At 45.8% G+C, this 12,311-nt stretch overlaps 1 protein-coding gene across 3 annotated transcripts in view; it reads left to right on the top strand.

Moving 5' to 3' along the window:
* LOC121549059 (semaphorin-3C-like) overlaps nucleotides 1–12,311 on the top strand; it is a 50,718-nt gene that overhangs the window by 28,174 nt on the left and 10,233 nt on the right. For all 3 annotated transcript variants that reach the window (XM_041860876.2, XM_041860885.2, XM_041860892.2), the window contains exons 6-15: nucleotides 889–979; nucleotides 2,111–2,230; nucleotides 3,784–3,926; nucleotides 4,035–4,149; nucleotides 4,746–4,815; nucleotides 6,778–6,922; nucleotides 8,736–8,958; nucleotides 10,379–10,467; nucleotides 11,250–11,291; nucleotides 11,518–11,675. In XM_041860876.2, the coding sequence (XP_041716810.1) occupies nucleotides 889–979; nucleotides 2,111–2,230; nucleotides 3,784–3,926; nucleotides 4,035–4,149; nucleotides 4,746–4,815; nucleotides 6,778–6,922; nucleotides 8,736–8,958; nucleotides 10,379–10,467; nucleotides 11,250–11,291; nucleotides 11,518–11,675 (1,196 nt within the window). The remainder of the gene's footprint in view (nucleotides 1–888; nucleotides 980–2,110; nucleotides 2,231–3,783; nucleotides 3,927–4,034; nucleotides 4,150–4,745; nucleotides 4,816–6,777; nucleotides 6,923–8,735; nucleotides 8,959–10,378; nucleotides 10,468–11,249; nucleotides 11,292–11,517; nucleotides 11,676–12,311) is intronic.

Raw genomic sequence — 12,311 nt, 5'->3', positions numbered from 1 at the left:
CTGGCCACCCGGCCCTGGAAACGAGAGCGGGAAACCCCTCCAGGAGAAAAGCGCTCACTGAACTCACTGGCAGTTGCAGCAGTCTGCAGCGCCTGCCAAACGCTAATCGGCACAGAGCTCGAAACCAGGCTCTTTCTGCAGTTTGGTGTCTTTGTCATTTAGGGTTTTGTTTGAAAAGCAGCATTGCTCTGTTTTTCCCCTCAGCCAATGCTTTGATGTGTCAGTATCGCGTCTCAGACTGGGTCTGCTAACCATAACAAGCTGCTATTGTGGGACTTTGACACGCAACTCCCTGGGCTCTTTGGCCCCTAAGCGTGTGTTACGTTGTATGGGAGCCTAGTGAGGAGGATATCACAGTGTCACAGACAGGTCACCCTTGTGTGAGTGTATTGCCGTTCAGACCCTGTGATGAATGGCCACGGTTCTCCGCCAGAGCCAAAGGGAATGAGGCAGAGTCCAAATCTTCACGCATCACGTCCCTGGGCTGATGGCGCCTCCTTCCCCTTTATTCCCCCAGTCAGAGCTGTCGAAGTGTGGGTTGAACCAAACCGGGGGATGGGACGGGGGGATTTTCCCGCTGACCGCAGAGATTGTAATGCCGGATGATCCATTTCACTGTGAGGGGTGGCAGAGGGCCAGGTCTGAGATGGAATCACAGCATCTCTGCCCATCGGAGGACATTCCTCCCTAATGGAAAGTTATTTTAATGTCGCGTACAGACCAGTAAAGGTAAAGCCCAGCGCTGGCTTTGTAACTCTTTCAACCAGAGGGAAAAAACCTTAAGAACATTTGGATAATAATCTCATATTTGTTGCTAAAAAGAGCGGAGGGTAGAATTCCGCCAAATTCCCATATAAAATCTGTTATTTACATTTTATTTTCCTGCAGGAGCAGGTGTTCCACATTGACTCCAGAGCGGAATCTGGGAAGGGAAGGTGCTCCTTCAATCCTAGAGTCAACACCGTCTCCGTCATGCTTAGTAAGTTCTCTCTCCCTCTGTTGGCTCTATGTATGTCCCTGCAGCACACATCATACAAAAACACAACCCGCTATACTTCTCCACCCTATGGTTAACCAAACTCCCAACCCCACCTATCGGTGACCCTGCCGTGGGTCGGGCTGCACACCCTCGTCGCACGCACAGCACGCCTTTCTGACACCCAAGCGCCGTGGTGTCAGCAGCCTTACCCATCATCAGCCCCTCAAGCCCAGCCCGGGAAATCTGGTAACAAGGGGAGGGTTGGCAGAGAGGAGGGGTAGTGGTGGCAGAGAGGAGGGTTAGTGGTACCAGAGAGGGGGACTCTGAGTCACACTAGGGGACAATCAGGCCTGTGTCTGGGCTAGATAAAAGGCTCTATCTCCATACTGAACCCCTCATATAAGCCAGTGCTGTCTGGGGGATGTTGACACCACTGCTCCACTCAGAACAGTCAACCACACACATACACATACACATACACACACTCACACTTGGACCTGAGCCATACCGCCAGAGTACAGGCTGCTGCATGCTGGGCTGATGGAATGATGAAGTGATAGAGTAATGGAATGATGAAATGCACAGAGGGTATGGAGAGAGGAAAGAAAGAGGGAGGGAGAGAGCTCACAGCCGGGGTCATTAGCAGAGTACAGGGAGATCAAACACTATGGCTGTATATCCACTGTTGGCTCCATTACTGTTTACTGTCACCATTCCCTCTCTACAGTGATGTCCTGTCTCTGGTAGATCAATCCATCACCATTGAATTCACTATTGAATATGAACCCATAATTTCCATTGCTGTCAATGGTAATGGACACAGGCACATATTTGTTCCATTGGCTGTTAATAGTCAGGGATTGATATTGTCTTGCCAAGTCTTTAGGGTCAGGGGCTTGTGGGGTGGGGGGGAAGTGTTCTGTTTGGTCAGATGGGAGTGAGATGGTTCAGCTGTGAGCCAGGGTTGTGTTCATTTGTGGCACACCATAGCAAAACTTTTCGCAATGGAAAATGAAAACAAGCTTTTCTTAGTGGACAAGTTCAGGTAGTACCTAACCTGTTTCACTTCGTTTTCTTCCATGTTGTGCCTTAATGAACACAGCCCTGTAATGCGTCTCTGTTGTGCTCCAGACCAGGAGCTGTTCTCAGGCATGTACATAGACTTCATGGGGACGGACGCTGCCATCTTCAGGAGCCTCACCAGGAGGAACGCAGTGAGGACAGACCAGCACAACTCCAAGTGGCTGAGTGGTGAGCACATACAGCAGAAACATATGAAGTACATACAGTGGGGGAAAAAAAGTATTTAGTCAGCCACCAATTGTGCAAGTTCTCCCACTTAAAAAGATGAGAGAGGCCTGTAATTTTCATCATAGGTACACGTCAACTATGACAGACAAATTGAGATTTTTTTCTCCAGAAAATCACATTGTAGGATTTTTAATTTATTTATTTGCAAATTATGGTGGAAAATAAGTATTTGGTCTTCTTTAAGAGGCTCCTCCGTCCTCCACTCGTTACCTGTATTAATGGCACCTGTTTGAACTTGTTATCAGTATAAAAGACACCTGTCCACAACCTCAAACAGTCACACTCCAAACTCCACTATGGCCAAGACCAAAGAGCTGTCAAAGGACACCAGAAACAAAATTGTAGACCTGCACCAGGCTGGGAAGACTGAATCTGCAATAGGTAAGCAGCTTGGTTTGAAGAAATCAACTGTGGGAGCAATTATTAGGAAATGGAAGACATACAAGACTACTGATAATCTCCCTCGATCTGGGGCTCCACGCAAGATCTCACCCCGTGGGGTCAAAATGATCACAAGAACGGTGAGCAAAAATCCCAGAACCACACGAGGGGACCTAGTGAATGACCTGCAGAGAGCTGGGACCAAAGTAACAAAGCCTACCATCAGTAACTGGCTGTTTTTCTGCAAAGGGACCAGGACGACTGATCCGTGTAAAGGAAAGAATGAATGGGGCCATGTATCGTGAGATTTTGAGTAAAAACCTCCTTCCATCAGCAAGGGCATTGAAGATGAAACGTGGCTGGGTCTTTCAGCATGACAATGATCCCAAACACACCGCCCGGGCAACGAAGGAGTGGCTTCGTAAGAAGCATTTCAAGGTCCTGGAGTGGCCTAGCCAGTCTCCAGATCTCAACCCCATAGAAAATCTTTGGAGGGAGTTGAAAGTCTGTGTTGCCCAGCGACAGCCCCAAAACATCACTGCTCTAGAGGAGATCTGCATGGAGGAATGGGCCAAAATACCAGCAACAGTGTGTGAAAACCTTGTGAAGACTTACAGAAAACGTTTGACCTGTGTCATTGCCAACAAAGGGTATATAACAAAGTATTGAGAAACTTTTGTTATTGACCAAATACTTATTTTCCACCATAATTTGCAAATAAATTCATTAAATATCCTACAATGTGATTTTCTGGATTCAAAATTATCATTTTGTCTGTCATAGTTGACGTGTACCTATGATGAAAATTACAGGCCTCTCTCATCTTTTTAAGTGGGAGAACTTGCACAATTGGTGGCTGACTAAATACTTTTTTTCCCCACTGTATACTCTACACCAGAGGTCTCCAACTGTGACCCTGAAGAGCTACTGGTTGGGCAGGCTTTTGTTCCAGCCCTGCACGAACACATCTGTGTTAGTTGGAGACCCCCATTTAGTTCATCAAATGTACTTCAACTACTTTGATACTGGTGCTGCATGTAAGGAAGATGTTGAGACATTGGACAGAATATGTTATGCTATATCATTTTAGCCTGTTTATTTATTTTCCATAGAACCCATCTTCATAGATGCCCAGTTAATCCCAGATGGATCGGATATCAACGATGCTAAACTGTATTTCTTCTTCCGGGAGAGACTGACGGACAACAGTGGGAATACCAAGAACATCCACACCATGGTGGCTAGAGTGTGTCCTGTAAGTGTGTGTTCAGGAAGTGTGTGTGTCCAGGAAGTATGTGCGTGTCTGCATTGCATATGTGTGCATGCATGAGACATTAACATGCATCTCTTTCGATGTCTACAGAATGACATAGGTGGCCAGCGTAGCCTGGTGAACAAGTGGACCACGTTCCTGAAGGCCCGGATGGTGTGTTCAGTTCTGGAGGAGGACGGCACCGAGACACACTTTGACGAGCTCGGTGAGGAATACGCCAACACCTACTTACTGTATTTACCAAGGCCTGGAACATTCTATTCCAACCCAAACCGCTTCTCCTGTTTACCTAGAACTAAACATCTCCCTGGCCAGTCTCTACAAATACCAATGTATCTCAGATTCTCAGGTGTTTTCGATTGCTTTTGATTATAAACAGCGTCTTTACACACATTTCTTGACCTGCTCCTCAGTATTGAAAAAACTCATGGTAGCACTTTATTTGGATAGTCCATCTGTGGATGCTCTACAGACTATCTACAGACTATTAGTAACATTTCAACTAACTATCTACTAACCATAGCCCTAACCTGAACCCTAACCCTTATTCTAAACCTAACAAGCAGTTGCTTAGTAACAGATAGTTTGTTGATAGTATGATAATCCAAAATATCCAAATAAATAGTGACCCAATTCATCCCTTAGTATTATTTTAGTCTTCTGTGAGTCTATGGAGGTCTATCAACACGGACATTCATTAAATTCCTCTCCACTTCAGACTCATCCATTCCGGAAATATTAAACGATAAGGTGCATGATTAACGTTGACTACATAACACAACGTTGTGTTTTCCCTTCCAGAGAGTGTGTTTTTGCTGGAAACCGATCACCCCAAGAGCCTCCTGGTGTTCGGCGTCTTCACGTCCACAAGGTGAGGCCAACGGTAATATTGCTCAAGCATTAGTGACTATGCTGACTGGCATGGCAGCACCGGATATCACAGACATGACAGTAGCTCCTGGATAGAGACCTCCAGTATCACCTTATTGTAGCATACTCTAGTGATCTGCATATAGCACCAGATGTGGCTGGTGGGAGGAGCTATAGGAGGATGGGCTCATTGTAATGGCTGAAATGGAATAAATGGAACGGAGTCATACATGTGGTTTCCATATTTATTTCCATTTACATTTTAGTCATTTAGCAGATGCTCTTATCCAGAGCGATTTACAGGAGCAATTAGGTTTAAGTGCCTTGCTCAAGGGCACATCGACAGATTTTTCACCTAGTCGACTCGGGGATTAGAACCAGCGACCTTTCGGTTACTGGCACAACGCTCTTAACCACTAAGCTACCTGCCGCATATGTTTGATGCGTTTGATACTGTTCCATTTATTCCATTCCAGCCATTACAATGACCCCGTCCTCCTATAGCTCCTCCCACCAGCCTCCTCTGGTACTACAGTATTTGGCTCATTGACTTAACTTTACCATACCGTTCGCATTACATTTCCTGATGTACTAGCAATACAGTTAGTGAGCTCTGTTTCCTTCCACAATGTTGACAGCAAGTTCATTATGCATGCGTATCACCATGTAGTACCCTGTTGGTTGCTAAGGTCTACTATTACTGTATGTGGTAACCCAGACACTGTGTTCAATTAACTTCAGTCAACTTTATTTATCCTCAAGGGCTTTTGCAGGATGGCTACACGTGCCTGTTACCGTGTACTCACTGGGTTGTATCCACTAGTAACTAAACGGAAGCAAACGTGCAGAAACAGGAAGGGAACTATCAATAAGACATACTTTTTATTTTTTACATTACGAAATGTTGTTCTACGGTGTGCACTAATGAATACAATCCTGGTTTCTTCAATCATCAAGGCTAATTGGGCAGCATCTAGATCAGGGTTACTCAACCTTCTGGCTATTGTAACCATGTACCGTAACCCTTCCATAAATCCCCATGATCCACTTGTAACCCAAGGAAACACTTGTAACCCAAGGAAACACTTGTAACCCAAGGAAACACTTGTAACCCAAGGAAACACTTGTATCCCAAGGAGCAGATCAAGAGTAGATTAGCTTGACTCTCAGGCTGCATCTCAAATGGCATCGCATTGCCTTTATAGTGCACATCGTTTGAGCCGGCCCATAGGGCTCTGGTCTAAAGTAGTGCACTATATAGGCAGTAGGGGTGCCATTTGGGATTCATATTCTCTCTATAGCCAACACAAACAGTCTGTAGTCTCCATGCAACGTTGTCATTCCTATCAGCTCCTTCAGGCCTTCTCCTCTGTTTCCCTCGCTGTACAAAGGCTCTCTCTGTATTACTGATGGTCATGTGGTTTTTAGGTCCGGTCCAAACCACATCATATCCTCATATCCTTCTGGGAATGGAGCAAGAATGGGGGAAGAGGGGCAAGTTGGGGTAGGGCAGAGTAAGGTGGCAATAAGCTTCACCCGGATTGGATGGCTTGGATATCCTATGAAGAGCAGTGCTAGCTGTGCCACTAGAGATCCTGGTTCGAATCCAGGCTCTGTCGTAGCCGGCCGCGACCGGGAGACCCATGGGGCGGCGCACAATTGGCCCAGCATCGTCCAGGGTAGGGGAGGGAATGACCGGCAGGGATGTAGCTCAGTTGGTAGAGCATGGCGTTTGCAACGCCAGGGTTGTGGGTTCGATTCCCACGGGGGGCCAGTATAAAAAATGATGTATGCACTCACTAACTGTAAGTCGCTCTGGATAAGAGTGTCTGCTAAATGACTAAAATGTAAATGTAAATGTTTAAAGGACTGATGTTTTAACTGGGTGGGTCTGGGGGCTTCCTGGATGTCAGTTCTCCACATCACACTGACCGCCGGAATGTATGTGTGTCGTTTCCCACAGCTCGGTGTTCAAGGGCTCGGCCGTGTGTGTCTACAACATGGCAGACATCTTGACAGTCTTCAACGGGCCGTTCGCTCACAGGGATGGGCCAAACTTTCAGTGGGTGGCGTACCAGGGACGGATCCCCTACCCCCGGCCTGGAACAGTGAGTTTAGGGTCTAATATCCATGTTGAAATCAAAATAAGACAATTTCTCCAATGCAATGTACAGTTCCTTGTTGTTCTCCCGTATCTACAAGTATTGGTCTTCACACAGTTTGCTGCTTCAGTGTTTTTAGATATTTTTACTATGGTATACTGAAGTATAATTACAAGCATTCCATAAGTGTCAAAGGCTTTTATTGACAATTACATTAAGTTTATGCAAAGAGTCAATATTTGCAGTGTTGACCGTTCTTTTTCAAGACCTCTGCAATCCGCCCTGGCATGCTGTCAATTAACTTCTGGGCCACATCCTGACTGATGGTAGCCCATTCTTGCATAATCAATGCTTGGAGTTTGTCAGAATGTTGTTTGTCCACCCGCCTCTTGAGGATTGACCACAAGTTCTCAATGGGATTAAGGTCTGGGGAGTTTCCTGGCCATGGACCCAAAATGTAAATGTTTTGTTCCCCGAGCCACTTAGTTATCACTTTTGCCTAATAGCAAGGTGCTCCATCATGCTGGAAAAGGCATTGTTCGTCACCAAACTGTTCTTAGATGGTTGGGAGAAGTTGCTCTCGGAGGATGTGTTGGTACCATTCTTTATTCATGGCTGTGTTCTTAGGCTGAATTGTGAGTGAGCCCACTCCCTTGGCTGAAAAGCAACCCCACACATGAATGGTCTCAGGATGCTTTACTGTTGGCATGACACAGGACTGATGGTAGCGCTCACCTTGTCTTCTCCGGACAAGCTTTTTTCCGAATGCCCCAAACAATCGGAAAGGGGATTCATCAGAGAAAACGACTTTACCCCAGTCCTCAGCAGTCCAATCCCTGTACCTTTTGCAGAATATCAGTCTGTCCCTGATGTTTTTCATGGAGAGAAGTGGCTTCCTTGCTGCCCTTCTTGACACCAGGCCATCCTCCAAAATTATTTGCCTCACTGTGTGTGCAGATGCACTCACACCTGCCTGCTGCCATTCCTGAGCAAGCTCTGCACTGGTGGTGCCCCGATCCCGCAGCTGAATCAACTTTATGAGACGGTCCTGGCGCTTGCTGGACTTTCTTGGGCGCCCTGAAGCCTTCTTCACAACAATTGAACCTCTCTCCTTGAAGTTCTTGATGATCCGATAAATTGTTGATTTAGGTGTAATCTTACTAGCAGCAATATCCTTGCCTGTGAAGCCCTTTTTGTGCAAAGCAATGATGACGGCACGTGTTTCCTTGCAGGTAACCATGGTTAACAGAGGAAGAACAATGATTTCAAGCACCACCCTCCTTTTAAAGCTTCCAGTCTGTTATTCTAACTCAATCAGCATGACAGAGTGATCTCCAGCCTTGTCCTCATCAACACTCTCACCTGTGTTAACGAGAGAATCACTGACATGATGTCAGCTGGTCGTTTTGTGGCAGGGCTGAAATGCAGTGGAAATGTTTTGGGGGGATTAAGTTCATTTTCATGGAAAAGAGGGACTTTGCAATTAATTGCAATTCATCTGATCACTCTTCATAACATTCTGGAGTATATGCAAATTGCCATCATAAAAACTGAGGCAGTAGACTGTGAAAATTAATATTTGGGTCATTCTCAAAACTTTTGACCACGACTGTACTGTGTCTATCAGTGGAGGAAATGAGGTCAGAGAAACATTATGCAATGAGGATGAGGACAGTGTCAGCAGAGTTCAGGGTCAGGGGTTGGCTTTTCCTTTATGTACCTTTGTCACAGAGCTGAGTGGTAGGGATTTATTCACCTTTATAACAAATCTCTCTCTCTTCTTCTCTCCTTCTCCCTTTGCCTCCCTCGCTCCCTCCAGTGTCCAGGTGGAGCCTTCACCCCTTACATTCAGAGCACCAAGGAGTTCCCTGACGACGTGGTGACGTTTGTCAGGAACCACCCGGTCATGTTCAATCCTATCTACCCCGTGGGTAGGAGGCCCCTGGTGGTCAGAACGCATGCTGACTACAAGTACACCTCCATCGCTGTGGACCAGGTGACCGCCGCAGACGGGCACTACCAGGTCCTCTTCCTGGGCACAGGTTTGTACTCAATAATACATATTTATTGTTCCATTAGAGACAACTAGCAACCAGTCCCACCATACAACATACACACACCACAGGCTGGGAGCAGCACAGGGTCAAGCCTGTACGTCGCCTACATCAGCACCTAAGTAGCTGTTCAGGATGCCTGTTCAGGATCTCTCCTTCAGACTAACATTCTCATATTCCTCGTCTCGCCACTTGTGTTCAACAACCATCAGAGATACGCTTTAAAGAGGTCTGACTAATGCGGTGGGTTACATGAGTGGGATGCTAAGTATAGAGCGTGACATCGTCAATGATGGAGCATCCATGTGTGCTACAGATGCTAATAGACCTCCAGCCCTCAACATGACAGCCTAAACAGCCTGTTCTCTCTGTCACCAGGGTGTGGCGCTACCACAATGCCCTCATTATCCATAAACCACTTAATTCCATTATATTCTATATTGCAATGATCCATCTCTGCTCTCTCGTGCCATAACGCAGGCGTTGCATAAGCAAATGATTATAGAGGGGATATGAACTCTGGTCGTGCTGAGATACAAGATAAGTAGTCTGTCTCGCTCTTCAGTGAATAGAACAATAGACTACACTGTAACGAGCTGCAACAGAGACAAATAGACGTCCAGGAGGGAGATGCAGCCCACTGGGTGGAGGTAGAGGTAGAAGAGGAATAGTACAGGTCTGAGTGTGGATCTGGCTGTAAGTCCTGCATCCCAGGGAGCCTCTCTCCTTTCTCTCACACAGCTGTTTATGTTTATCAGCCTCCCAGTCCTCCAGGATTCCTGAAGACATGCCAGTAATATCAGACTGCAGGGCGGAGAGGCGGGGTCTTTGTTTCAGGGATGTGGAGAGTTTTTTATCAGGGATTTCCAGGAGATCTTGCTGTAACTCTCCTCCCTCTGCTCGCTAGCTAACTCCTGGACAAACAGAGTTCCTCCCCTTTCCATGGCCTCTGTCTGTTCTCCTCTCTGTGGGTTCTAAAGCTCACACACCCACAACTGACTTTACTGTGGATGCCGGTCACAGCAGTCATGTTTCATTCAAACCCAAATATGTGCGAGGAGAATAAAGAGCCAGAGCTGTGTTCATTTACTTTTTCATTCTAATTTCACTAGCCACTCTAATTTGGGTCTGTGGTGAGGTTGGTGTGTGTAGGGGTCAGTGCCTGTGAACTGGTTGTCTAATGACTGTCTCCATTCTCTGACATGTATATGGAACTGATAGATGCACACACATACTAAATTACATGTTTTTAAATGTATGTCAATTGTAAAGTATTTTGTCTGTAATGTATTTTTCGTTATGTGTCGGACCCCAGTAAGACTAGCTGTCAACATTGGCATCGGCTAATGGGGATCCTAGTAAATCTAATCAAAATCTGTCTGTGTGTGTGTGACCCGTGTCCCCTCAGACAAAGGGACAGTGCAAAAGGTCATCGCTCTCCCCACAAACCGCTCCCTGGACCAGGATCTGATACTAGAGGAGCTGGAAGTGTTTAAGGTTTGAACTCTCTCTCTCTCTCTCTCTCTCTCTCACTCTCTCACTCTCTCACTCTCTCACTCTCTCACTCTCTCACTCTCTCACTCTCTCACTCTCTCACTCTCTCACTCTCTCACTCTCACACTCTCACACTCACTCACTCACTCACTCACAGACAGACAGACATCAAAGGCAGACAGACTAGGGGCTCTTGGCTTCTTCAGAAAGGGTTGCAGACTGTACTCCTAAGGAAGGGGCATTCAGGAGAGTGATGACCCGGGCACTAGACCACCACACAAGACTAATGGGAAGCATATGGACAGTAGAGGGCAATGCCAGTCACCCATACCAACTCTCACACGCGCTGTTTTATCTTAGCCTGATAAACAAAGCAAGTCATCCGTGTGATCAAGGCCCAACCAAGCTTTAATCTCTCTCTGCACCTGGACTACATCGGTCTCCCAGTCTCCCACTAGTGTGGTTTGATGTGTCATAGAGATCTCGCATAGTGTTCCTACTAGTGCTGCGCAGTGGAAGATTGTGTGGTATTCAATAGGATGTTAGATGACCGGAGTGTGAGATGTGAGAGTGTTGATAAAAAGATCCCTCCACAGAATGTAAAGGACCAAAAAGGAATTGCCTAAGATTTACGGTGTGCAACAAGAACTAGCTCAAACACACCTACAGTCTTATGTAATATGATAAGATAAGAACGCTATATAGTCCATTACATTTATGACATAAGGTCACAGCATTTGTTACATAAGATTGTTGACATTTTGCCATCTTTCTCTCTTTTCCAGAACCAAGCTCCAGTGACAAACTTGAGAATATCTTCCAAAAAAGTAAGTATATGCAGTGCTTAATGCATATCAATATTGTTTCAAAATGTTTCTGATTAGCTCATTGCTATTGCCTAGTGCAATAGTTTATTTTCTGCATTAAAATTGTGACTCAGTCGGAAAGCCAACTAATAAGCCATAATTGTCCGTGAGCTTAACTTAATTAAGTCACTCGTCCACTTATTAAAACAAACAGTGTGGTTGACATTTGAACTGTTTTGCCTTGCAGCAACAGCTGTACGTAAGCTCCGAGCATGGCATGTCCCAAGTGTCTCTGCACCGTTGCCATGCCTACGGCTCAGCCTGCGCCGACTGCTGCCTGGCCAGAGACCCCTACTGTGCTTGGGATGGCCTGAGCTGCTCCCGCTTCTACCCCACCGGCAAGAGGTACGGTACTACAGACCCTGGTTTGGGTCAACATCAACAGTACAATACCAGCTGTGAGAAAGGAGCACTTTAAAGCAAACCAAGTGGCACAATTAACATTTTACAGTGTTATTCCATTCTATGGTGCAGTGCAGTCTTATTTTAACCATAAAACATTGGTGCTGAGGACCCAGGATGTTAAGGGGTGCAGTATAGGGCAACACTTCACATAGTTTAGGTGTTATTCATGGGGAATTAGTGGGGAATAAGTACAAGTAATTATACAGCTCTTAGTTGTTTGGTTTTCCCAAAAATACCAAAAGGTTTGAGCTAAAGATATGCATACTGCATGCACGTCCTAGCCTGTTACTGTAATTACATAGCTAGGTTATTCCACTGGTATAAGGCAGTGTATTAGGCTGGTTATACAATGTATCTGCAGGTTGTAATCATATTATACACTGCGTATATTCCCACGGGGGGCCAGTATGAAAAAAAACAAAAAAACAAGAATAATGTATGCACTCACTAACTGTAAGTCGCTCTGGATAGGAGCGTCTACTAAATGACTAAAAATGTAAAATGTATTCAAAACATACTCTTTCCATGACAGACTGACCTGGTGAATCCAGGTAAAAGCTATGATCCCTTATTGAT

Source organism: Coregonus clupeaformis, chromosome 4, assembly GCF_020615455.1.
Source record: "Coregonus clupeaformis isolate EN_2021a chromosome 4, ASM2061545v1, whole genome shotgun sequence".
NCBI lineage: Eukaryota > Metazoa > Chordata > Actinopteri > Salmoniformes > Salmonidae > Coregonus > Coregonus clupeaformis.
This window is presented reverse-complemented; position numbering and strand designations above follow the sequence as displayed.